The sequence below is a fragment of the Osmia lignaria genome, chromosome 9 (assembly GCF_051020975.1).
Source record: "Osmia lignaria lignaria isolate PbOS001 chromosome 9, iyOsmLign1, whole genome shotgun sequence".
Lineage (NCBI taxonomy): Eukaryota > Metazoa > Arthropoda > Insecta > Hymenoptera > Megachilidae > Osmia > Osmia lignaria.
The window spans coordinates 6603835-6631652 of NC_135040.1; the positions used below are offsets into that span (position 1 = coordinate 6603835).

The window sequence follows — 27818 nt, forward strand, 5'->3', positions numbered from 1 at the left end:
TAATTTTATAAACGACGGTGAACGAGGAATTGAAACGTGTACTGATTGAATAACTGTTTCATCCGAGGATAACAAGCTACTCTTGCAGGAAATATTTCTTCTGATATGTGAATACTTATTGGTATGACAAGTATACGACAGCAGTGATAGGTACACCCGCGAGCAAATCACGCTTCCCCGGGGGAAATGGTGATGTGCCAGGTTCCCACCCTTCCCGGTAGGCTTCTCCGAGGAGAATGACGAGTAGGGGCGGAGGCCCCGTATATATAGGTCTGCGGCCTCCCACCACTTGCGTATAAACGTAACGCGGGAAAATTTGAATTCATATTTACTTTGTTATTCCTACTTAGCAATTATATACAAATTATTAAAAGGAGTAATTGTCCGAAGACTTCCGAGCGGAGTTGTATACAGGGGCGTAACTATAATTATTTAATAAGGGGGTCAAAACTTTTCTTATATCTTACTGTTAATATAGTAATATTTATGACCATGATAATATTAAGTCCAATTCTACCTGCACTACTGAGTATGCGCATCCACAATGAATTCGACGAAACGATAAAAATTGATGATTTTACAGTTCGCGTAATTAAAACAATTCTCAGAACAATAACGGCGATGAAAAACGGGGAACGATCGTTCACGGAAGATAATATACGGTTCGTTTCGGTATTTCAAGCCCTTCAGCGATGTTTCAAAGCGGTGTCTGATACCGAACGCGACTCTATGCGCGCAAACTTAATTAACTCGACGCGTCTACAGGTATCGAGCCTACGCTTTTCTTTCTCGAGATATACCACCGTGAGAGAACTACGAGCCTGAGCGTTTGCCTCTCTTGTGTACTACGTAATAACCACGATCCGGTAGGTTTCAGTGGTTCTCGCCTGAGATTTTTCAGTTCCGGAAGTACATCGACCCCGGGACATAGCTCGTCCCCTGATCTGGTCACGAACATTTCAAATTGGTCGTAGAAATACCGCCTGCGGCCGAAGAATTTATATCCAACCGGCTTGGGGGAACACCTTGAAGATTCTTGTCGAACAAAGTCGAATCACTAGCTCGAAACGCGTGAACGTTATAATGGTGTTAGCAGCTTGTTTCCGGATGAACGAACGCCCGATTTGGAGCTGCTCGATTCAAACGAGTCGTTCCTTCGATGCTGCTTGTTATTGTGTACAAGATATATATTGGTCGGTACTTTCAATTTTTATACGCAACCTGGGAATAAGGTAAGGGCATTCGTCGAGGCATACTCAGGATTTAACCCTTTGAAGTATAGAATTTTAGAATAAAAAAGAGATCCTTGTTGCAGAGAAATTTAATTCTTATAAGAATTAAATAAGCGTTCTATGGTTCAATAAGTGTTAATAAATGATTATTGAATAGGAATGTACCTGCACAGTATGAGATAATTCTGTTTGCGGAAAGAAGCAACCGATGCCGTCCGTTAGACAACGTTCAACACGATCCAATAGATCGAGCTGTGTGCTCGACGATCCAGGCCGTTCCTCGTCGAACGAGTTCGATCGATCGGTCATGCTTAACCGATCGTATAATCGATCGTGAGACAGTCAGGAGGCGAGCGTATCATCAGAAGTGGGGCTCCTTGCATCCGGAAGTATCGGATCGACGTCTCGATCCGAGAAGTAACGAGTTCTTGAAATTGACCATTGATTTACTGACTGCTCGTATACGCCGCTTGTTTGATCGAACACCACTGGAAGATTCCTTTTCAAACACTTTGACGAAATAAATGGTTGGCGTATTATATTACAGTTGTGTACAGACTGGAAATGCATAATTTGATAGAAAAATGGGATTAAAATCAAAATATGTTTGATTATATGTACATCTACCACCTGTGATCATTATTTTGTACTTTTATGTTCAAAAGCATACACATGTAAGTACACTTCCATGATTCCGATCATAGAATATTTACTAATTTTTACGAATAATTTTATGAATATTCCAAAAGGTATTTGAGGGAGTAAGTGGGAAAACCTAGTGGTCCCTCTCTAAGATATCTTTTTAACTAATGAATTTTCGATCTAATAATTTTAATACTTTTTCGTAGAAAATTTGCTACTATTATAATATGTAACTATTATAATAAAATTCTCAAAGTATTTTACACAACTGTACATACTTCTAAACAATCAGAAAACAAATAAACAATACCGAAAGCTAAAATTTATAATTTCAGAACACCTAGCAACGAACTCTTTATCCAAATTCTTCGAAACCTAACAACTTTCCTCGAAAAGAATGCAAAGCATACAGAAGCTATTGTTTCGAAGACACACGGTTGAAGTTTACGTCTGTTTCTTCGCATGGGTCGAATTAATAATAGATTCGATTCGATTGAAAGAACATCTGGAACAGACGTTTTTACTTCTAATAGCTTCGACAGCGAGTTTAACGAAGCTCTGCGAGCACATCCTCCTCTTTTTGCCTTCTTTGACATTGCCTCCCACTCGAACTGCTAAATCGACAACATACTCGCGTTACCTGCGTGTACGGATCTATAGATTCCTCGAACACACTTAAAATCCTCGGGATATAAAGGCTTGCAAGACCTGTTTTCGCGATTGCTGCGTCCAGAGGAATCCTGTCGCGAGCTGCGCCCCAACGATAGACACCCAGGACAGTCCTTTGAGTCTACACTTCTGCTCGATCTTCAGACTTCCATCGCTTACAAGCTGAGAGGTAAGAACCTATAGGTCATATTTTTCAACATTTGTACCCCTCTGTGCCGACATTGAAACATTTTTGATAAATTTATGTTGTGTTAATTGTGTTAAGGCTTGTTCTATAAAATATAAGTATTGGGATATGATAAGTAATTATTCTGACTATAATCAGAGAAACCTTCAATTCAATATTGTAGTTAAATATCTTGAAATTAATGAGAATTATTATAATTATCTTGGAAAATTGATACAGAGTGAATCAATAAATACTACTATCTGAGAATACTTGTTATCCACATATGTATTTTATTGAAAACTGTTTGAAGTGAAATTTATTGTATTTAAAGAATTTGATCAAATTGATACATTTTAATTTTTTCATGCTATAAACTTCACTTCGAACATTGTTTTATAAATTCAATAGATAAATCATTTCAAGCAGTAGTTTTTATAATACTAATTCACCTTGTATAAGGAAATTTTTATTAATCGAATTCTAAATTTATATTTAAATCCCAGAAGGGGGTTGAAATAGGATTAGATTTAAACTAGAAAAGGAAATTCAAGTGGAGACTAAGTTGAGATCAACCCTTTGTTATACTGTGTTGCAAATATGCTATATAAAATAATTAATGAACTGCAATGAAATTATAGAACACATAAGCTTGCAAATTTGCAAAAAAGATCTTACTATAAATAAATTTCTGAAAAAGGCAAAAATTTGATTATTCAGAAATGTATCTTTTGAAGTGAAAATTAAGAAGACTATGCAGCAAAGGGTGAACAAAACATTCTCTGCTGATAATTTTGAATTATTTTGCTCTTAACTCCCTACGTAGGGAGAAACACATTTCATTTATATAGAAATTTGTGAAAAATAAGTTGTAACGTTTCAAAGATGCAACCCTAGTCTTTTCCTAGTCCTCCCATGATTTCTCTTATCGTCAAGTTTGAAGTTTCAACAAACGAGGTAAAGAAATTGCAAAATCTTCGTTTCAAGTGAAAATTACCATCATAAACGTTTTAAAAACTCTGCTCTTTCAGTTTAATTTAATCATTACATAGATTTACTCTTCTTTAAAGCCTACGATTGCTTGGCAGTAACTAGCACCTCGCTTTACCACCTTGAAATTGCACAAGCCATAAAAAATGGTTGAAAATAAATAAAAGGAGCTTCACAAGTTCGATTTCAAGAAGTGGTTAAACCGGTTATACGATACGCGATGCAAGTCCCCTTGCACATGCAAAACAACCACCATAATGATTTTGATAATCCTGATGTCCCGAGAAGATCCATAAAACGGAAGAGAAGAAAAAAATATTATTTTTAAAATTCTGAACTTGCCAGGTGACATCCACCAGCAACTTCCAGTTGCTGTGTCAATATACGCGTATAAGGACAGTTCACCTTGAAACTCGGTTCTACTTACCCCTTTCAAATTTTTCTATTAATTAATAAAAGAATATTTCAAGAAATTTAAAGATTGGACATTGTATCTGAAGCACTTAAAACCAAAAGGATGCAAAAATTTAAAAATCAGCCTGAAACTAGAATTATAATAAAAGTGTAGCTCTCTCCATGGTCCGCTGTCCGAGGGTTAAATCTAAAATTTAAAAAAATGACATTTGTATTCATTTGCTTCCAAGTGCCACATTTCAGAAATTAATTCTTGTTAAATATAAAAAAAAGAATTTCGAGATCACCTCTTTCTTTATACAGAAAATAAAATCTGAAGGAGCTTGAAATATATTTTTTCAGATTTCTCAAAATGCTACTTCCCATACTTTTCCTTCCTCTGGTGGTAGCCGTGCCACTGAAATCGTCACTGAGCAACTACATTATCGACATCGATAATGGAATCCTGAAGAACGTTCAGTTCAAGGGCGAGGCTGTTAACGAGCTAGACCTATCAGGTCTGGGGATACGCAGCCTGGAGAAAAACTCTTTGGATAACGTTCCAAACCTGAAATCCCTCAGCTTGGCGAACAACTCGTTGCAATCGCTTCCAGAATTTATGTTCTCGAACCTGACGAACCTGGAATACCTGTCCCTGGCCGAGAATAGACTCAGCAGCCTGGAGTACCTGTTTATCCGCTTGGAGAAACTTCGAGTCTTGAATATATCCTGCAATCCCGTGATGCACCTACGTCGAGGACACTTGTTCGGTCTTACCAAGTCCACGACCATTTTGACCGAAGGCAACTCGCTGTGGAGCATCAGTACAGGAGTCTTCACCAATTCCTTCCTGAAGGACGAAGAAGAGCTGAAGCATTTGGAGAAGATCAAGGCCGAGGCTGACATCGAAATCCAAAACGACGAACCTGAAAAGGACTTGAGTTTAGTAACAGAGAACAACGCCTTGAATATAAACGATTACATCCCCTCGCAAACGAAGCTGATCACGGTGAACAAACTGAAGCTATGCATGCCAGAGAAGATAGTCCTCTCCATAGAACCATTGGAAGATGACAAAACTGTTTCAAATGGATGCATCGAATTGCCCATAAATGAAAAGGACAGATCACTGAATCTTCGTGGACTGGGAATCAAAGGATTCCACGAGGGATGGTACCAGCTGCAATACCTGCCAATCGTGTCCTTGGACCTGGCTAACAATGAGATCACAGAGATCACCAAGGAATTATTGAACGATCTTCCCGAAGGATTGATCTATGTTAACCTTATTGGCAACAGGATCAGAGGTATCTGGAGCCAAGTGATTGAAAATAGATATCTGAAGATGTTGAACCTGAGGAACAATCTTATAGAGAAGGTCGAAGAAGGTGCATTCCAGAAGACCAACTTAACAGCTCTATTCTTAAATGGCAATCAATTGGAGGACCTCTCCTTCGCTTCCAGCCTGCCTCAGACTCTGACTGAACTCGTCCTATCAGGCAATCAGATCTCTTCCATCAGCAGTGAAGCCTTCTCAGCGCTCTCGCGTCTGGTCTACCTGAACCTGGCCAACAATAAAATCAGTAAGCTACAGGATGACGTATTCAAAGGTCTGACTTCCCTTCAGGTGCTCATCATCACCAGGAACAGTATGACAGAAATTGAACCCAAGGCATTCTGCGACCTGAAACAGTTGACCACCCTCTATCTTCATCGTAACTCTTTAACAGAGCTGCAGAAAGGAACCTTCTCTGAATTGGAGAGCCTAAAAGATTTGAACCTGGCCTGGAACAAGCTGGTCAGAATCACCAAAGACACATTTGCTAATCTGCCCCCAACCCTCGACTTCCTCCACCTCGATTTCAATGAGATCAATGCTCTCGAGAAGGGCAGCTTTTTGAATGTCCCCAGATTCACTTTGTCCCTGACTGGAAATAAGATTTCGGACATTCCGCGTGGTGCCTTCGACCTGCCCACCCTTCGGGACCTGCATCTGAACAACAACACCCTGACAACCATCGATGGCGATAGTTACGAAGGTCTGCCTCAATTGAAGCGTCTCTGGTTAAACGAGAATCAGATCAGGGAGATACCGAAAGGCTCCTGCAAGAATTTGGGAAGTTTGAATATTTTGGATATCTCGAGGAATCCATTCCAGAAATTGCAGAATGGAGCTCTCTACGGGCTGAGCTCGATCAGAGGAAATTTCTTGTATATTTATAATAATCAGCTGAATGAACTACAGGGTGGTATATTCGAAGACATTTAATTGACTGATGAAATATTGACGACTCGCGTATTTGCTTTCTATGTTAAGCTTGATGTTAGGATACGACTTTGTACTTGATGTAAAACGATCTCTTACGGTTGTGCTTTAATCGCTGGATACACGTTCTCGATTATGATATTATGTATTTCTGCTCTCTACGTCTCTAACATGTATGTTAATCTCATATCTTTAACCAACAGTCGCTTCATATTCATGTCACCGCAAACCTGCGCATATATGTATGTATATGTTGTCGAATCTACCTTTTTGTTATTGTGCAAGAACCGTTTAGAGAAAATAAAATTGGATATTTAAGAAGATCTTGTTGATTTTTAACACCTTTTTTCCAAACATTTGTATTCAAAATCTTTTCACACCTTTTTTTTACTAATAAATTATATCTTTCTTAAAAATTTTTATTGCGTTTTATCTCTGACACAAGATTAAAAATTATGCAATTTTTATTAGTTATTTTATCCACTGATATTCATACCAAGAAGTTAATATCACAACTATTTGAATATTTCCCCACGCTTCTAAGTAGAATGATACTCATTTCTATTAAAAATTTTTGTTTATTGAATTTTAATAAATAATTTTGCAAGAAAAAATATTCAGGTCCCAAGGTGAAAAGGAAACACAAGGACAACGCATAGTTTAATTACCTATTGCAATTTGTGGCATTGGTGGCAATGAACGTTTACAAGTATAAAATGCATTTGCCCATAAAAGACTTGGGTCAGCTTAGCAATGGTCATTGCAATTTTCATACACTGGTTTATACGTTCGCTTTCTCTCAAATATAATACATACATACTCTTTCTATATACACTACGGTTCAAAAGTTCGAGTACACCCATTGCATTTATGTTTGGCATTTAATATTTTGTGTCTACGATTAATCAATATAAAAATGCACATCTATCCTTCAACTGTAAATAATAAACTTTTATGACACCTATACCATTCATGATGCATTATATTATAGTTCTATAACTTCCAAGTATTTACAGTTTTATTCACCATATATTAAGTCTGAATTTTTGTTTTCCACGTATATTTACAATAAGAAGAAAAAACGTAAAAAGGTTTTTTACGATTATCAAGTATGCCTAAACTTTTGACCGGTAGTGTATGTATACGTACATACAATGCACAGTGCACGATGCATAAAATAAGCTTGCGGTTTACGACCGACTGATCTTGACTTTCACGAGAACCTTGAGATGCCGAAGTGTGACCGGATTTTAAGAGGATTGACACACTTTACGATCATCTTTCATGATCGTGCTAAACAGGCACCATTGAATGGGAGGATTTTACATAATTTTTGAAAATATTGCCAAAGAAGCTATGAAAGTAAAATTTGATATTCCGTAAGAAGAATTTATTATTTTATCCCTCTCAGCTTTCGAATTCTTTAAATTATTCTCACTTGGCGTAGGTTGGGCCAAGGGTGAAATTTTCGAAACGAAATTTTAATTTTCTTTTATGTATTTGCATTTTTAAAATAATTATATTTTTATCTAATTATTAATTGAATAATTAGAATAATTGTGGTATGTCAGTCCCCCTTACCAGTTAAGGATTAAGAATCGAATACTCGTTACTTTTGGACAAGACTGCAATTCAATGCAATTGAAATATCTCCATGTAATCTAACAATAAGCCTCAGGCAACATCATCTGCAAGAACAAGAGACGTGACAGCTTCTAATATCTTACTCTCCCGTCCATCATCTCGGTATACATTTATGAATATGTATAACTGTTACGGAACCATAATCGTTTGCGAGGGCGTCATTCCCATTGCTATTTTTCGAGCAGCGAAAAAGAAGCGCATTCTCACATACCATCCGCTTCTCGTTCTATGGCGAAAGTCCCGGGCAATTTCGTGGCATTGACACTGTATACCCGGGTTCTTCACTTCCGGTTTAACCAACGGTACCTAGTAGGGTTATCGAACGTACGTCTCTTCCAGGACTATCGCCTGACGTCCCTGCGAAAACACGCACACTACGTAAATCACTAAACGCAACTCGACGGAGAGGAATTTTTAGCAGCTTGGCAAACGGTGCAATCCGTCGTGGAAACATGACATACACTGCCATTCATACGTATTTGCCCATCGTGAATAGATAGCATTAGTATCGCAAAATACTAGATACGAACTGGCAGCAAACGAAAATTGCATTTTAATCAGGAGGACATTTCCTACATATTTACAGTTTCATAATATTTTTAATTTCCGTGTTTGGAATCGTTCCTTGTTTTTTAACAAATAAAATTTTCTCAGTTATTTTAAGGGTATTCATTTTTCTTCTTCTTTTTCAAAACATCCTAATTCGTACAGTGTCCACAGAGTTTTGAATGGTGGTGTATGTTCAAAAATATAAGAAATGCGGCGGAAATGAAGTATTAAGGAGAATGTAGGCCAGTGAACTGAAGGGGAGCGCAAAAAAGGGATGCCTGGAAGATGAACTAGAGAAAATGTAGCTTCACCAGAGAAAGATCCAAAAGAGTTCACTGGCCTTCCACGTCTCTGAAAGGCGCACGTCTAGAGAGTCCATGAAAAAGCACGTCTCGTGAATACATCAGTCTGTCTCCGCGGTAGCCCTAAATTCGATTTATAGCCAGCTCGTGAATGAAGAAAGCAATGCTACGATAGTAGTCAAGGATGCCGAATGCATTTTGATTCGCAATCAAAGACCTCTTCCATTGTCCGGTAACTTTGAACTATATCGACTTCAACGTGACGAGAAAACAGACGTTTCCTCTTCTGTTTAACACATTTCGAAGGATGCTTTCGTGCCTATCTGGAACGTCCTTATTATATAAGGTGATCTACAGGTTTCTATACAAACTTTGTTAATATATTCTACAGGAGAAAAAAAATTCTTCAATTTATCAAAATTCCTTCCTTCAATTTATTAAATAACAAAAGCAATAAAATTTCTTCAAATTATACAAGGACTATAACAGTATAATCCTTGTATACTGATTTTAAGATACGATTCAAGAAGTCAGAAAAATTGTATAATATTTAATTGAAACAGCATAAAATTATGATAATTGCGAAGAAAATATATTATGCATAATTGGTATTTTGTACAAAGATCATCGGGGTTAATCGAAACCGGTTTCGACCTAGATTGTTCATTTCGAAACGACCCATCCCAGCTATTTCGCTAAACATTTCAACGAATAGTACTTTAGTGGATAAATAAAACAGCGAGCGAAAGATTTCATCTTCACGTGTGGGCGAGGTAAGAGTTCTTCCGCTGTTTCATAAATGAAAAACGTTCCATGTCATTCTGGGGAAGCACAATATAAAATTTGCATACGCGAACAAGATGAAAAGTGCGATTGGAAATAAGCGGGACTGTAACGGATGGAGTATAAAACAAGTAGAGGAAACCTGCCCCGTAATATAGGCAACACCATATACATACACTATATGATCATTGGTGTAACTAGGCTTTTTATCTAGGGTTCCCTAGATTTACTAAAAGTGCCAAATATCCAATGTGGCTTAATTTAAAAATAACTTTTACTCATAATTTCATATAATAAGAATTTTACATTATTGTATACTTTATTTTTAATTGCATTTAGTCCTAAATATATTTTCTATGTTACAAAACAATTATTATTTAATTTATTAGAAATGGATAGTAGTAGTTGAGACGATTTAGAGGATGCTTTAGATACATGCTTCTAGTATTGCCACTGAAAAGTTGTCGTCCTTACTTGAAACACGAAACTGCTTGCAAAACTATCGCCCGGTATTTCTGTCCCAGCGAAACTGGACTCTGGCTTGAATTACACCAGACATCGTGTTGTACGATTTCTGAGATCGTAATGCACAATGAATACTGACCTGATGAAATACGCTTCCCATATTTATTTCGAACGACAAGATTATGAAACGTCGTATACCTTTCATTTGCGAAAGTCTTAAAATTTTTAGTAATTTCATTCCATTTGCGTAACCGACCTACAATTGTACGTTGACTTTCAAAATTACTATCTTCAAGGTTTCAACTCCTACAAGAATGACATTCAATATTTGTAAATATTGTCACTGTATAAAATTATAAATCTGATTTAGAAAAATAATTTTAAAAGAAATAAATGCAATAAAGATTTGCTGGCTTCGACTTCTAAATTTAATGAAAAAGTATAAAGGGCCCTGATTTTAATTTATATGCCTAGGACTCAAGAAACTCCAAATGAGTATCTCATAGTTTTTAATATATAATTAATTCTTGCCATTGTCACTGATATCCTCTGAATATCATTTTGAAATGAAATTTCAAATAGTTTAAATTTTATCGTACCCACGTGTCCTCTTTTGTGCGAATTGAATAAAAACGCAAAGACAGCTTCTCTTGTTCCAATCTGACATTAACATGAAATTTCGCAATCACTTCCGCATTCTCGAATCATGTACCATGGTGTAAGATTACAACGAAAGAAAAATGCAAATTTTGTAGCAATTAATGGAAGGTAATAAAGACGTAGGTAAAATATAATTATATTACAATATATGGAGCATCTTTCATAGAATATCAAACATTATTATATTTATAAAAGGAACATAGATATTAAAATAAGTAAATGATTAGAATACGATTTTACGAACTGATATTTTTTTACTCGTTGCAATAATTATTGATGTGCGGAAAGGGGGCACATTTTGAGGGGCTAGGTCCACCAATCCTTAATCAATTACGCAAATGCTGATGTCATTTAAAGCAAAAAGTAACAGGAGAAAAGAAACTTGACCAATAATAATTAATTCTACAGAAATGATAAAATGAATATATAATTATAATATTGCCTCAATTCTGGAATTTACATTCGACATCGTAGAATTTCGCAACGTAGTCGAATCAACGATGGGAACAATAAAAGCGTTCACTATGATTGTCGACTATGTTCTCAAGGAAACTGTTCGAAATTCGATTCGGCAAGATTCAATTTCACTTTCAAACACGAGTCAGAAAGTAATTCTAGCATTCGACATTGTGCAGGCTCATTTGCGTGTTGGATGACAAAAAAGTTGCTTTTCGATGGACATGCGACGAAATGCAACACCGAACACTCTTAATAAATCATTTATTCCATAATAAGAAAAATTAATAACGTTGGGTAAATTATTTATCTAGACAGTACGCTCATCGAATGATGGATTTACGTTCACTTTAAGCGATTTGTCTGTTCCATTTACAGAATGATTGATGTCATTTCACAAATGTCTATAATTTATAGAAATCACAGTTGGGAACTGTATATTGCTTTTACAAATGAGCGAAAGTTGCATTTAAATGACGGAAAACAGAATCCCCGATAAATAACAATAAATAAAGGAATTATGAATCAATGTCCAGTTACTTCGAACCATATAAAGTTGATATTATAATTAAAGGAATAAATCAAACAATCCCGTTATTTCAAATGAATATTTGAAAAGAGCTCTATTCTCATTCATGGAGAAATATTCTTTGAAACAGTAGAAACTAGATAATATATTAAACCTGTGCATACATCTGATAAAGCATAAATATTACAGCGACTTTCTGCCCTGAATCACAAGAACACTGAATCAAATTAACCCACTCAATATAACTGAAATCATGGTTGTAGTGTCATTGAACTTTCACGTAAGCTGAATGAAAAAAAAAATTCCGTTAAACAATAAAATCCCTCCGCGGGATGTTTTATTGCACTGATAAAATATTTTATTTGTACCTAAGAAAGCTACCACAATTATACCGTTACGCATTTTTTAAGATAAAAGATTCTCTGAGAAATAATGCTAAATACTAAGTGTTTTAAATTACTGATAATAATCGTCTGCACTGTACAATGAAACACTGACAAATTATTTAATGCAAACGAGAGGACGGATGCTACTGACCAGCTTGTAATGAATATTTCCTTTAATTAAATTTGATTCATACATTTCCTTCATCACGTATGCAATTATTTGGAGCACGTCATCTAGGCGTAAAACAATCGTAACTGAATACTCAATTACTATGTATATTTTGCTATGAACGTTTTATTATTGAGTATTAATACCATGTCACATTTCGATAAAATGGATTTATACAATTTAATTTAAGGGTTATTCTTTGCTTATCTTTTTTTATGTTCATGTAATTGTAATAATCACAAAAATAATGACCTCAAAAATATATGTATCATATTGTATAATAAATATATATATATATATATATATAATTCTCATACTAAAATCTCAAATAAAATTTATATCAATCTCAGGTAACCATTATAAAATCTCTCATTCATTGATACATCCAAGTTTAACAGAAACATGCATTATATTTAATATAATTGGTTAATGCTTGGTTGTATATTAAATTATGATTGATTGCAAATTATAATATCATATGGAATGCTTTCTTCTTGTATAAAACACCAATCAATACTCTAATGTTACTATCACAGAACTTAAAATATGTTCTGCAATTCTGGTTGATGGAAGAACAGAATAACATTAGATGTTGATAGTAAGTGAGCACAGAGTGCTACTCTACAAACACATCAACTACAACCAGATAGGCATTCACGGAGGTTGAGAATCATGCCTGTTATTATCATCGGGTAATACTAAATTAGATGTTGGTTCGTCTTCAAATATACCCTCATCGACCTCGTCATCAGAAATAGTAAGTTCCTCCTGATACTTATAAATATTACTTATCTGACTGGATGGTACTACTTGTTCCTAAAAATAAAAATAAAGTAATTTTTAGTATAGTGCAAAGATATTATACAAGCAATCTGAAACACTGTAAAACTAAGAGAATACTTGTGTGATATTTATCCATTTACCTCAGATTCTGTACTTATATCTTGAATCATAGCATCAGCTTCATCATCAAACATATCTTCTTCTAATTCCTCCAAAGGATGGACTGGTAATTGTGCTGAACTTTCATTTAAACTCATAGTTACCTCTGGTTCACCTATAAATGTGTATAACTAAATGTAGCTCATTATTCAATAAAACTGTATAAAACATTTTTCTTTGTGTCTTTGCTTACTGAGAGGATCATTTGTACGGTTATCCAAATTAATATATTCCATTAATCTGTAGTTATTATTACTATTATTGTATCTACACCGAATTAATTCATGAGTATTTTGATTTTGTAATGCATTCATAGTCCTTGCCTACTTCGGCTGACAATATACTCAGACTGGATGGTCTACAAAATATCTATATGCACTAAAACATTAATACAATTAATGAGCATTTAGAAGTGCTACGTATACAATGATATTGAATGATGTATGAGAAAACATGATCATGTAAAAGAATCGTTTAAACACGAATTAGAAAAATTTACTTTGAACTGTTATATCTAGCTGTTGCGAGACAACAACAAATATATCGTGATGAGGATCTCACGGATCCACTTTCTTCTTCAAAATTCATCATCTCGAGCGGATGACTCCGATTAGATTGACGATATCAGAATTCTCCGTCCTTCGCTCTGTTATTGTTAAAACTCATTAATCTATCAAACTTTGTTTGAAACATATAGAGCTATGAAATCTAAAAATGTGCTACGTCATGACGATCGTCGGCACGACGTTACTCTCCAGACATGAAGCTCACCTTTAACGAAAGGTCGTCCCCGTAATTTCAATAACGTTACACAATATGAACTTTACGTAATAGTTGTCAACACTATGACAAACGAAAATCACAAAACAATAATATTAACATCAAACAATAATGACATCACACGTTGAACAAACGTTCGAATACTATGAGCTATGACAGGTTATGCGCATGCTCTCTTTAAATTACTCTTATGAACCATTGAATGATGTCATGTTCAATATTATAACTCAGAGACTCGAACCCACCATTTGCCGGCCGTGGGTTAAGAAGTTAAAGAAAAGATCTACATACAATAAGTAGTTTAAAAAGAGCACTATTATTGGTTTATCATTAGCATCGTCAGATGGCGAAATAAATACAAAACTCAATAAAACTGTCAGTACTGTCAACTGTCAACCCTATTCTCAATGTTAGGTAGACATGAGAAGCGGTGTGGTATACAAATAGTATAACATAATAAAAAAAAAACGAATATATTCAACAATCATAATAAATAATAAAAAAACTTCTGTAAAATGGATATTGCTAAATCATTGTTTAATGTTCGTGATCATGAAGGTTACGTTGGAAAAGAAGATCACAATGTAAGGTCACAAATATGTGTAACTAGTAAAAATTAACATACATCTATTTGTTCCAAATCGTTTTATATCTACTTTTCAGAAAAAATTGGAAACTGCAGTTTCCGAAGATGAGTTTGAAATGGAAATTACAGGATTATGTGGAGAAATTTTATCTCCTGCACCAGGAGGCTCTTTTTTTGCTTTGACACCATCCATGTGGCCCCAAGATATATTAGCTAAATTAAATCAACCAGATGATCCTAATTCACAACCAGAATATAGGTGTTTGTTATAGATAATATTTTACAAAACATTACTTTTATTTATATTTTGATATACAATAAATCATTAGGTATTTGTTTAATTGAATATGTTAGGTTTGATGAATTTGGATTTCGTGTGGAAGAAGAAGATGGTCCAGAACAGAGTTCAAAAAAATTATTAGGTATTCCATTTGTTGAGGATCCTCAACATAGGTAAATATAAAAGCAATGAATGAGTATATAATTATAAGTATATAATGCAATAAACTTGACAAATCTTATACCATAGATTACAATGGGTTGCTCTGTTAGAGTTTAGTCACAGTAAGGAAGTAGCAGAACTTTCCTGGCAGAATATGGACAGAAGATTACCTCGCACGGATAAATTACGCGACATGGTCCGTCATGGTGTACCTCATTCTCTTAGACCACAAATATGGATGAGAATGTCAGGAGCACTTCAAAAAAAATCTTCTTCTGAAATAACATATAAAGATATAATAAAAGCATCAAATAATGATGCATTAATGACCAATAAACAAATAGAAAAGGATTTGCTTCGTATTATGCCTTCTAATGCATGTTTCAGTCATCTTCATAGCACTGGTATACCACGTTTGAGACGCGTTATGCGTGCTCTCGCTTGGCTATATCCCGATATTGGGTAATGATACTTTTATAAAGTAGTATTTCCATACTTGTATTTCATAACTGTATCATTATCTATTTGTTCTCTAAAGATACTGTCAAGGTACAGGCACAATAGCAGCTTCTCTTTTATTACTATTAGAGGAAGAAGATGCTTTTTGGATGATGGCTACAATAGTAGAGGATTTATTGCCAGCATCTTATTATTCTTCAACATTGATAGGTACTGTATGATTGGTATATTAAATAATACAAGTTTAATTATTATTAATTTTAAAAATGTCTAACAGGTATCCAAGCGGATCAACGAGTACTTCGTACATTAGTATCAAATTATCTCCCCCATATAGATCAAGTACTGATTCAACATGACATAGAATTAAGTTTAATATCTTTACACTGGTTCCTAACTTTATTTGCATCTGTTGTACACATGAAAATATTATTACGCATATGGGATATGTTTCTGTTTGATGGATCTATAGTTTTGTTCCAAGTTACCCTTGGAATGTTAAAAATTAAAGGTATACATTTATATACCTTTATATAATGAATTATATATATATAGTATAATGTTTAAATTCTTTTTCAGAGTCTGAATTAATTCAACTGGAAAATTCTGCACAAATATTTAATGCACTTTCGGATATACCAGGAGATATTGATGATGTAGATCAGTTGTTTAATGTAAGTTTTTTTTAAAATTAAACTTTAAATTATGAACAAATAAAAAATGATATAATATATTGGCTACCTTTTTTTGGTCTTAGGCATCTTTAGAGGTAAGTGGATCATTAACAGATGTCTTAATTGAAACTCACAGACGTAGGGATTTAGCCTACTTAATGGCTGATCAAGGAGGGTTAGTAGGTAATCCTGATGCTGTACCAAATTTACCCAAACAACACCTCAATAGGTATATTATTGTTTATATCACTTTAAGTTTTTAATTAATCATATAGGTTCGCAAATCTATATAGTTATTTACACTTCGTTATAGACGCCAAATGAAAAAGAACAAATCGATGCTTCAAACATTTTTATTTGGAAATTCCGAAACCGAAGAAGATGCAAAGTCAAAAAATATCCGTCAAACAGGTCGCGCATTAAAAAAACAAGTTATATTCTAATGATAATATTATAAGAATATTGAAGATACGAATTAAATGTTACAGAAATCTTGGTAGATTTAAGGGAAGCTGTTTTACAACTTGCAAGACATTTCATAAACGTTGATCCGAAATTAAGTGATATTGTACTTATAGCAGATTATAGTATGGACAGTCATGGAAAAGATCATGATAATTATATTAATGTATCACGTACTAGGAAAAGAAGAGCTAAAGCATTATTAGGTATTTTATATATTTAAGTTATGAAAACATATTTAATTAGAATTTACCATTATTCCAACCATATTCTATCGTAGATTTTGAAAGACACGACGATGATGAATTAGGTTTTCGAAAAAATGATATAATTACGATTATAAGTCAAAAAGATGAACATTGCTGGGTAGGGGAACTCAATGGATTAAGAGGGTGGTTTCCGGCAAAATTTGTAGAGTTATTGGATGAACGAAGTAAACAGTATACGTGTGCCGGAGACGACACAGTTAGCGAAGTTGTTACGGATTTAGTTAGAGGAACTTTATGCCCAGCTATTAAAGCAGTACTAGAACATGGAATGCGTAAACCATCATTTTTAGGCGGTCCATGTCACCCATGGCTTTTTATAGAAGAAGCCTCAAACAGAGAAGTAGAAAAAGATTTTAATTCAGTTTATAGCAGATTGGTACTTTGTAAAACGTATAGATTAGATGAAGATGGCAAGGTTCTTACACCAGAAGAGGTAATACTCAAAAACTATTTCTTCATAATCATATATATACAGGGTGTCCCGTAACTTGTGTAACTCCCGGAAACGGGGGGTTGCTGGGGTGATTCTGAACAACATTTTCCTTTACCAAAATGTCGTTTGAAGCTTCGTTTTTGAGTTATTAAAGAAAAACACTGGCCAATCAGAGCGCGCGCTGAGCCACGGGAGCGTTGGCTTTCAACGGCGCTCGGTCGTGGTCGTGAACAAATGCATTGGCACAGCGTGGGTATCAAGTGAAGCGTGCGATAAATGTTACATAGTCTTAAATTAAGAACAATGTGGAATCATTCGTTATTCATGAATAATGAATGCGTTTGTGCCAATGCGTTTGTTCACGACCACGACCGAGCACGGCTGAAAGCCAACGCTCTCGTGGTTCGGCCTGCGCTAAAGGCGCGCTCGATTGGCCAGTGTTTTTCTTTAATAACTCAAATACGAAGCTTCAAACGACATTTTGGTAAAGGAAAATGTTGTTCAGAATCACCCTAGCAACCCCCCGTTTCCGGGAGTTACACAAGTTACGGGACACCCTGTATATACTATGTAAACTAATTTTCTTGCTTATAATTTATTTCAGTTGTTATATCGATGTGTTCAATCAGTAAATTTAACACATGATAATGCACATGCACAGATGGATGTAAAATTACGATCCCTTATTTGTTTGGGATTAAATGAACAGGTGTTACATTTATGGCTCGAAGTTTTATGTTCTTGTGTAGAAGTTGTACAAAAATGGTACTAAATTTTATGTAAAATTATCCGTAATAAATTATTTCGTTGCAATATTAATTTATGTTATTAATTTTATAGGTACCAACCATGGAGTTTTATATATAGTCCTGGGTGGGTACAAATTAAATGCGAATTAAGAATATTAAGTCAATTTGCTTTTAATTTGAATCCTGATTGGGAATTACCACCCAAAAAAGAACAATCGCAACCGTTAAAAGATGGTGTTCGCGATATGTTAGTTAAACATCATTTATTTAGCTGGGATCTTTAGCGTACAATACCAAAAGCGATAAAAATATTTACGTTAAATCTCTTACATATTATGTAAATCACAGTAGTACAGATAAGTTTTTTTTGTGTATGTACATTATAATATACATCCTGTGAGAATGTACGCGTGCGTGTCTGTGCTTGAGTGTCATAAAAATACAGTAATATATCTACAGTTTTGTCTACTATGTATACATTATTTAAACATTATTTATTATAAACAAATTTCTAACCACGTTAATTTATTACACTGAACAAAAATTGTATATACATATAAACACTGTATGTACATACGTATATTTTATATTTCTGTAAATTCTATTTGAGAAATGTCATTAAATTTATCAAATATTTAGTAATCCAGTGTTCAGTATCAAATGTTCTATTTATTCAATTTTTTTTTACATTTTAATATATACAAATAAGTGTTTCGTAAACAATATTTGTTAATTGTACTTCATTAATAAATTGCTATGGATATTCATATGACACTGGAACTTTTTTATCTTTCAAAACATTTGCTATCGGAAATTTTCTTTCTTTGCGACAACATGGGTCCAGCAAATTATCATCGATAATTCTTAAATTTAGTTGTTCAGCTTCATCTTTACTAACACGAGATGATCTATAGAAACCCTTCTGCCATTTAAACATTCCTAATTCGCGCATTCTTTTATATTTTTCAATAGTTGATGGATCAATGTATAAATCATGCATATTTAAATCGTTTTCAGATATTTCTTTTTCGAAATCTATTTTACATTCACACTTACGTTGTTTAATATAAATAAAATGTAAATCCATGACATTGGTACCAGTAAAACCAGTTTTTAATAAATCTGCACCTTTCTTAAACCGTGAATATAAATTATATGAATCATTTTCTTTTAAAGCATTTTGAGGTAACATACGTTCTATTTCCAATGTTAGGTATACAAATGGAAGTAAAGTTTCCTCATCTATTATCGAATCAAGTTTCTTTCTTGCTTCTATTGTTTCATCTTTTATTTCACTTTGTTCCTCTGTACGTTTTTTTGGAAAAAAACCACTTAATAATTGCGTTTTACATATTTCTTTAGGTCGCAATGATTCTAATAGTTGCTTTTCTTCTTCTTTCTTTTTAATGGCTTCTTTTTTCATTTCTGCTTTAATTACCACTTCGGAAGTTAAATGTTTCGCTTTCTGATATATATTGTGAATTATTGGACCAATTGCAGGGTAACCAAATGCCCCTGCTGCATCAGTTGGACCATCTTGGCCATCTGTACCTGCACTTAACATTACCACATTATATTCCGCAAACCGGGGATTACTTTTTATCTTTGCCAACCAGTCTAAAGAAAAATGTAGAGCTAGTTCTTGATTTCTACCACCTTTTCCTTCTCCTTTAACTACCACTGTTGGTTCACCTCCTCCAATCAGTACTAATCCTTCTCCACTAACATTTTCAATCAAATTATAGATTTCATCCACCTTAGCAGGAGGCAGTGAAAGTATAGGAATATCTTTTACTTTTGCAAAGAATTCTTCTCTTTCTAATTTTTTATCTAATACGAGACATATTAAACTTGTTATATGAGCATATGCTAAACTGACATCACGAACATCTCCCGCAACATCGGTTCTTAATATTATAGGAGTGAGCTGATTGCGGTATGTTTCAAAAGCAGCTCCTTCAACAGCTACCAAATTATTTCCCAAAATAATATTATTTACATGTTTAAATTCTTTCTTTTTTCGGGTTATTAGTTTACGATCTTTAAATTTTTCTTTGGCCAATATGATCTTCTTCAGATCACCTTCTAAACTTTGGAATAAATTATACTTTTTTAATACGTTTATTACTTCCTTTGGTATTTTGTTACTATATACAGTTGGACCACTAGCAATTAAATCTACAGGGTCACCAACAATATCAGATAATATCAAAGTTATAACAGAAGCTGGATAAGCCATTCGAGCCAGGCCTCCACCTTTCACCATAGATAATTTTCTTCTTACTATATTAAGTTCTTTGATATCAGCTCCTGCATTTTGAAGCTTTTTGCAAAGCTCTAATTTATCATCACGATCAATTGTTGGCCGTGGCATATAAAGCAATGCGGAACCTCCACCTGATATCAATACAATTAAAGTATCATTTTCTGTTAAAGATTCTGCTAAGTCTATGATATCATGTGTTGTCTCCCAACATCTATCATCTGGCTGATTATTTATGCCACCTTCACGATATTCTACCACACTAGTTGTTAACTTAGGAAAATATGTTTTGTCTTCAGATTCCCACATTGCATTTGTTGATGCAGAAGGAACGCTGATTATACCTTTCTTCAAATAATTACCAAGCATATGCTCAAGAATTATTGCCATACCCATCACAGCTTTGCCAAAGCCAATCAAATAAACATTTTCTTTAAGCTCAAAACTTTGGTCTCCTGCATACAATACTCCATTTTTAAATTTAACTTTATTCAATATAAGAGTTTTAGGTGATACTGCTTCAACACCAGCAAAATACAGTTTTTTCAAAATAGATTTTGTTTCTTCCAGAGATTTTATATCAGTAGACATTCTTCTATGTGTAAATTGATTTATGTTTGATAGGTTAAATTTAAAAAAAACTGGATTACTGAAATAATGTCAAGATAGTATAAATATAAATATATTACATCTGGGCTATTTAAAACACTTGCCTGTATTGTGTGAATTTATGCAATATATTCTTACATTGCATTTTTAAATTATCTCTATTGTACAGACATATTCTTACGACAGTACAATAGGTTTAATGTAGCCACTATTTTTTTATTTATGCTTAGCTACTAACCAATTTTTAAAAATTGATATCTACTACTATGTTAAAAATAAATCTTTATAAACATCTTATATATACCGCAGTTCACCAGAGTCCATAACTGCAACGCGCAGGTTGGAAGATGGTGGGGAAACGCAGCGAGCTCTCTGTTAATCGCTTTCCACTTTGTTTGGGAGTATCGCCAATCAGGGCGAAGATGCGTACTGGAGATGCGCGAAGAACGAAAACTGGTCTTTTCGCAGTTATGGACTCTGGTGAACTGCGGTATACGCATTTTCTCATCTAGCGATATTCATTTTTCACTAAATTATAGCAGAGTTACAAGTACCAAAATGAAATAATAAAATTTCCTAGAAAACATTAGTCAGTAATGTTAGGTTTTTAAAACGCGTGTATCCCAATAACTTTCTACAATACTACACTACTTGTGTAAGATGAAAACGTTGTGATTGTAGGTATAAAGGTAGGAGCGGGATTATTGCGAGTAACTCATTTATACGTTTATTTACTGATATTTTACGGAACCTACATTTAATCCGATAAATAATTCGTGAACATTTTATTATTAATCAGTGACACAATAATATATTTGTGGTAAACTGTAAACATGTCTGACGAAAAGAAGGTAACGCTATATAACCTCAAAATTGTTGTTACAATGTTTTGTGATAATTCAAGAGTATACTTTGTTGTAGGAAACTAAAACAGAATCAGAACACATAAATCTAAAAGTCCTGGGCCAAGATAGTGCAGTGGTTCAATTTAAAATAAAAAAACATACACCACTCAGGAAATTAATGAATGCCTATTGTGATCGTGTGGTAAGTTTGAGTGTGTTTTGTTATATGATATCATTACTTGATCAACAGTAGTTACATTATTTTTTATTAATAAAATGTTCTATGATTTATTTATAACTTTGTGTCATATTTATGATCTAAGCATTTAGTTATTATTTTGATAATAACAATAATTATTTTGTTCTTATAGGGCTTAGCAATAGCAGCAGTAAGATTTAGATTTGATGGACAACCCATAAATGAATTAGATACACCAACAACTCTTGAAATGGAAGAAGGAGATACAATAGAAGTTTACCAACAACAAACAGGAGGAGGATTGTGTTGAGATTTAAAATTGTCCTTTAATAGTTTAAAAATGGACTTGATAAAAAATTTCTGTTCCAGTGCTTATTGCAGAAAAGAGGCATAAATTATTTTCTATCTTTCCTCTCATAACAGAATATTTTATTTCATTATGTAATGTGGAAGAATTGCTAACACTTTTTATATGCATCAACTTAATATCTAAGTACAGTTCAGTCTTGTTCCTTTTATTAAAAAGTAATTTTTTATCTATATTTTATATCGTTTAATATTATAAAATAATAACCTTAATACATTTCAACCTTTTAGGTATTTTCGTTTCTTGTAATAGTACACGAATAGGATAATGATAAAGAGTATTGTTATAAAAATATATTAATATTTAATAATGTAAAAATTTCATAAAGGTTTTGTTTTATAATTTCAATTTAAATTCAATATGACATTTACCTTCCATGAAAATAATTACTTTGTACATTTAAGCAGAAAATAAATTGCGTCTAATCTTTTCTATAAGAAATAATTCATTTTTTAATATTTTTACTCTTCAATCTTAGAAAGTTATAACAAAAATTTTAGTTATTAATATGCAATACTAGATGTTGGATTATTAATTATTATATAAAATACTTATTTCAATTCATTCTGTGAACTTATTCAAATTAAAAATTGAAATTATTTATTTACATATAGTTATTCACATTATTGTAATTTTTGGAACAACTGAAAGTTTTATATTTATTGCATATATTGAATTATGATAGAAATTTGAATAAAATGCTGATTATAAAATTTTGATCTATTCATCCAGTAATTTTATACGATACCGGGGAATATCTTGAGGAGAAAAAGAACTATATATTTTTTACTAACATGATGTTCTGATTCTGTTATGCGCACATTATTGTCCACTCAGTATATGACCAATAGACTGAGAAATTGGCAATATATAGAGGGTGCGCTGAGTTGAGATGTGCGAATTACTTCGATTTTTTCATTGAATGAATAAATAATTTTTAGTTTTGTAACATTATGAAAATATACGTTTTTTAAGAAAAATATTACTGTGTCACTTATTTGTATGACTCTACTGTGAAAACTGAACTTTAATAGTTGCTTACAAGATATAGGTAATTTTTCTTTGTAACGTTGACATTTGTTTTTTATTTCTCTAGGACTGGTAAAATCATTTAGGTTTTCATGAAAGTCATTCTTGGTTGAGGTTAATGATAGTTCTTATTAAAAATTGTAAAGAAGTAATTTAAAGTGTCATTCAAGTAGTAACTTGTGGAATAATGGAGACCGAACAAATTCTTAAGTACGATATTAAACAATGTTTAAATTTAATAGTTGTTGGTGATGATGTAGAGGTTAACGAAGGATGGACTAGACTTAAAAAATTAGAAAGCGAATCTGTATATGAACAGTTAAGTAATTACGAAAGTATTTTACGAGAAGTACTCAATAGTGAAATAAAAAATGTACATGAAGTACCAAGAATCATGGTCTGGTTTGCAAAATATTTGCCACAGGAACCACTGACTGTTCATCTAATTTCAAATGACATTGCAACAATGTTGAGAAATACAGAGATCAGTGACATGTCTCATTTAACTATGATACTTCAAGTATTATTGGATCATAGTATCTATCTGCCAGATTTTATAAATCATGCAAAGCTATGCGAAGCAATTATAATCAGTTTGTCTAATTTTTCAATGCCTGATGAGTCAAAAAGGATTTTGGAGTTCAATGATAATGCTACTAAAGTGGAATACTTTTTAAAAATGGTACAAACAAGGTCCAAAAATATAGAAAACAATAATTTAATTTTTACATGCTTGCAAACATTATATAGAATTATATCAGATACCAAAAGGAAACAAGATCCTGGACCTGGTCTGGCAGCTGTATTACAAGTAGTAGAACCATCAATTATACCTCAAGCTGTTTTATGGATCCTATCTGAATCGCATTGTGATTCTCAGTTAGCTCAAGCTCTAAAGGTTCTCTGTAGTTGGCTTCCAAAGTGGAGAGGTGATCGACTTAGCATTTGGATTATGGAATTTATACTTGGCTTAGAAAAGCAGCATAAGTATTCTATACTTATGGAGGTGACCAAAGCGTCGCTCTATGTAATGTTTTGCGCTTTATCGGTACCGGTAATTCGTCAGAATGCTTCTACAATTATATTTTATGTTTTAAAAAGACAAGGGCATCCGTCGTTGTTTAGAAATATAGTACGTAATACACAAATGATATTGTCTTATTTAACGAAAGAAGACTCGGAATCGAGCAAAGAATGCATACAAAATTTGGTCGATATTATGAAAACGCTTATGTTAAGATTTCCAGGCCTAAGTGTCTTCAACAATTTAGAGAACAGTTTACCGGTCCCACCACGAATGCATATTGTTAAGGAATTATGGACCGAGCATGTGTGGGTAGACGAAATAGAAGAGGTTGAACCAGTAATCGAACCATTAAAACCACACGTGGAAAAAGTCGGGCTTTCAAATCTTGGAAATACATGTTATATGAATAGTGTATTACAAGCACTGTTAATGACCAAGCGATTCTGTTATGAAGTATTACTGTACAAACCTATGAGCAAAGCCGACGATCAAGTTGTACTTAAAAAGTTACAGAATTTGTTTACACTGTTGTTATATTCCAAAAGGATTACCTTGGCGCCAACTGAAATTTTATTAGCTTCCCGTCCTGCTTATTTTCTACCGGGTCAACAGCAAGATAGTTCAGAATTTCTCTGGTTAATATGCTGCTAGTATTTTTATGTTTATTTTTTACACCAAAGTATAAAATTTTATAGCTATTATTTGTAAGTTTGTTAGTAAGAAATAATCATGTCATTTATTTCAGCGCATTTTTATATTTAACATTGAAAACGATTCCTTTTTTTCTCATTAATTCTTTTCTTCATTTGTTCTATGAATTCTTGATATCTTATCTGTATTAAATAATTTCTTTATTGTTAACAGTCACCTTTTAGACCTTTTACACGAGCAAGAAAAATCCGCTCCTATAAACTGTGAGGGTAATAATTCTAATCTCAAGTATAAAGATGATAAAGAAATAAACGACATATCATCGGTAAATGAGGAGGGAGTTAGTATTAAGCGATGGACAACTGAAGAAGACTTAACTGGTAGTATAGCTTTGGAAAGGAAAACTCAGTCATTAGCTGATTTTACACATGGTAATACGCGTTTCTAATACATTTTAGCACATACAAATTTTATACTTTGATTAATCGTGTCTATTGCAGGAGAAGATCTAGCACAAGTACAACAGCTTAGTGATTCACACTCAGACTCCACAGACAGTGGTATACAGTCTGTAGGCGGAGAAGATACGAGTACGCAGGTACCTCTTGTACATAGAGTTCTCGGAGGAAAATGTAAAATAACTTATCAGTGTGCTCAGTGTGATACTAGTTCCCATAATACGGACAAATTTCGTGACTTACAATTGTGCTTCCCAGAAGAGATACAAGAGAATCAAGAGGTTTCTGTACAAGATCTCATTAATTACTATCTAACACCAGAAAAATTGACCGGTGAAAATAAATACCGTTGCGACAAATGTATGAAATTGTGCGATGCACAGAGAATCATTAAAATCTTGCACGCACCGACATACTTGATTTTAATACTGAAACATTTCCGTTATGATTTTGATACTAGACCAAGAACGAAATTACGGCATAAAGTAATGTATAACGAACACATACAGTTACCGGTGTCAACGCCGTTATGCACAACCACGGAAACGTATCAATTATATGCTGCGGTTGTTCATTCGGGTTACAGTATGGACTATGGTCATTACTTTACGTATGCTCGTGATTCGAAACAAAATTGGTATAAATTCAATGATAGTTACGTATCGCAAACAACGTTCAATGACTTCAAAGAGTTAAAACCACCGGACACACCTTATATATTGTTCTACGAGAAAATTGTACCATTTGAAGGAGTTTACGACGAAGACAAACCTGAATTGTCAACGCTAAGTAAACATTTACAAGAACTTGTGGAAAATGATACTACAGCTTACATAGAAGAATTAAGGCACCAAGCAGAAAAATCACAACGAGGCCGACATAATTCGATGTTACTACGAAAGAATGAAAATTCAGACGATGAAAATCCTCCTCCCAGTAGCTGTCGAGGTGCGGTTAATATGCCTGCGAGTCGTTTCCTCTATTAAATTAGTTTTCTATTTAAATGGTATATTCTTTTATGAAACCGAATGCTTCAGGTAAATTTCTAATACATTTTCCTTACTTCAAGAAGGGAAATAAAGTTCCTTTATAAGTACAGTGCTATTGCCTCGATTGGTGTAAACGTTCAAGCACATTCAAAAACAGTATTGTACGGAAATTTTTACTTATTATTCTAATTAGTTTTTTGATGTGTTCTGTTATTGTAAATTTCTATATAGTTAGAACTAATTTGTACATCAATGTATATTTCATCATTACTTTTAGTGTTCAGATAACATGTTAACATTAATCGATATTTCATTAAAATGTTGTAAAGTAACGATGGCTATGCGAATATTCACGAGTTCTTAAAATCTTCTTTTTCTTTCTACTTTTATAATATTTAAACTGCCTTTTCATTCGAATTTCATGACGCGGTAGTTTAACAGATTGACAATTGTTACATTATCGATACGGAAAAGTGCATTATAAAATTGTAATTTAAAGAAGAACAGAAACTTAATATTTTATAAGAAATGTAACACGATTGGTTGTTTATATGTATATATTATATATATGCGTATAAAAAAGCTGTGCATAATATCTCTAATATTATTATATAATATATTCGCACATCATTTGATACCGATATAAATCTTCTGTCACGTGCATAAAAACATATGTTATTTTTAACAATACATTTACTTCTAACGTTCATTCTTACTTTATCCGTTAACTCTTCGATAAATGCAATGTATATAAATTTGTAATTTACTTGCAATTTATATCGTAGCTTTTATATAAACGTTACAAAATCGATTAATGCTTATAAGTTAACATTCATTGTAGAATTGTTGTAATATTAACGAAAAAGAAAAAAAAAAAAAATTGTAAAGATGACGGTTGCTATCGTTGTAAATAGGTATATTTTAATCGTGATGATTAAAAAAGAGAGAGAAGAAAAAAAGAGAAACTCCAAGCATTATGAATCTGTGATAAATTTATACTGTCAAATCGATGATATTAATTCCTTAGCTCAGTATTCAAAAAAGAAAAGAAAAAAAGGATACGTTATCGGTCTTAATTTATATTCGATGCATCATAACTATAAAATATTTATTAGGTTTTTATATAATTGTAAATCATTTAAAATAGTACGCGAATAAATTATTCATAGCAATTCTTTTTTTATCTAGACTTAATCTTGTATTTATTGTTCATTTTACTATTAATAGGAAATATTATATAAAAAATTATCCAAGCATCACAATTATTTTCAGGATAATAAATAA

At 33.3% G+C, this 27818-nt stretch overlaps 7 protein-coding genes across 12 annotated transcripts in view; 4 read left to right on the forward strand and 3 right to left on the reverse strand.

Annotated features, from left to right (window-relative positions):
• pip (heparan sulfate 2-O-sulfotransferase pipe) overlaps nucleotides 1–2419 on the reverse strand; it is a 37758-nt gene extending 35339 nt beyond the window's left edge. For all 4 annotated transcript variants that reach the window (XM_034320039.2, XM_076690063.1, XM_076690061.1 and 1 more), the window contains exon 1: nucleotides 1398–2419. The gene's annotated coding sequence lies outside the window, so the exon portion shown is untranslated. The remainder of the gene's footprint in view (nucleotides 1–1397) is intronic.
• A 2046-nt stretch (nucleotides 2420–4465) lies between these two features.
• LOC117602234 (uncharacterized) lies at nucleotides 4466–6567 on the forward strand. Its single transcript, XM_034319975.2, has one exon. It carries the CDS (start codon nucleotides 4466–4468, stop codon nucleotides 6359–6361), a length of 1896 nt encoding a protein of 631 aa, XP_034175866.1. The 3' UTR covers nucleotides 6362–6567.
• On the reverse strand, nucleotides 6500–14178 carry LOC117602263 (uncharacterized). Of its 2 annotated transcripts, XM_034320055.2 has the most exons (5): nucleotides 14015–14177; nucleotides 13743–13889; nucleotides 13437–13621; nucleotides 13225–13358; nucleotides 6500–13117 (listed from the first exon to the last, which is right to left on the reverse strand). In XM_034320055.2, the coding sequence occupies exons 3-5, from the start codon at nucleotides 13555–13557 to the stop codon at nucleotides 12956–12958; spliced, it is 417 nt and encodes a 138-aa protein (XP_034175946.2). In that variant the 5' UTR covers nucleotides 13558–13621; nucleotides 13743–13889; nucleotides 14015–14177; the 3' UTR covers nucleotides 6500–12955. The 2 variants fall into 2 exon arrangements, with proteins under 2 accessions (XP_034175946.2, XP_034175955.2); XM_034320064.2 differs by lacking the exon at nucleotides 13743–13889 and having other exon boundaries at nucleotides 14015–14178.
• Nucleotides 14179–14339: 161 nt separating this feature from the next.
• On the forward strand, nucleotides 14340–20199 carry LOC117602219 (small G protein signaling modulator 3 homolog). 2 transcript variants are annotated; one of them, XM_034319953.2, is made up of 13 exons: nucleotides 14340–14607; nucleotides 14687–14868; nucleotides 14964–15062; nucleotides 15139–15513; nucleotides 15590–15720; nucleotides 15788–16021; nucleotides 16090–16184; nucleotides 16268–16413; nucleotides 16498–16595; nucleotides 16673–16852; nucleotides 16927–17348; nucleotides 17953–18113; nucleotides 18189–20199. In XM_034319953.2, exons 1-13 carry the CDS (start codon nucleotides 14539–14541, stop codon nucleotides 18379–18381), a joined length of 2385 nt encoding a protein of 794 aa, XP_034175844.2. In that variant the 5' UTR covers nucleotides 14340–14538; the 3' UTR covers nucleotides 18382–20199. The 2 variants fall into 2 exon arrangements, with proteins under 2 accessions (XP_034175844.2, XP_076546174.1); XM_076690059.1 differs by lacking the exon at nucleotides 14340–14607 and having other exon boundaries at nucleotides 14703–14868; nucleotides 14939–15062.
• LOC117602226 (glycerate kinase) lies at nucleotides 18852–21338 on the reverse strand. Its single transcript, XM_034319966.2, has 2 exons — nucleotides 21074–21338; nucleotides 18852–21009 (listed from the first exon to the last, which is right to left on the reverse strand). Exons 1-2 carry the CDS (start codon nucleotides 21112–21114, stop codon nucleotides 18852–18854), a joined length of 2199 nt encoding a protein of 732 aa, XP_034175857.2. The 5' UTR covers nucleotides 21115–21338.
• Nucleotides 21339–21595: 257 nt separating this feature from the next.
• On the forward strand, nucleotides 21596–22542 carry Sumo (Small ubiquitin like modifier). The gene is made up of 3 exons (XM_034318009.2): nucleotides 21596–21820; nucleotides 21891–22016; nucleotides 22186–22542. The coding sequence occupies exons 1-3, from the start codon at nucleotides 21803–21805 to the stop codon at nucleotides 22321–22323; spliced, it is 282 nt and encodes a 93-aa protein (XP_034173900.1). The 5' UTR covers nucleotides 21596–21802; the 3' UTR covers nucleotides 22324–22542.
• Nucleotides 22543–23466: 924 nt separating this feature from the next.
• Nucleotides 23467–27723, forward strand: LOC117606273 (ubiquitin carboxyl-terminal hydrolase 35). The gene is made up of 3 exons (XM_034328568.2): nucleotides 23467–25071; nucleotides 25301–25518; nucleotides 25588–27723. Exons 1-3 carry the CDS (start codon nucleotides 23597–23599, stop codon nucleotides 26529–26531), a joined length of 2637 nt encoding a protein of 878 aa, XP_034184459.2. The 5' UTR covers nucleotides 23467–23596; the 3' UTR covers nucleotides 26532–27723.
• The last annotated feature ends 95 nt before the right edge of the window (nucleotides 27724–27818 follow it).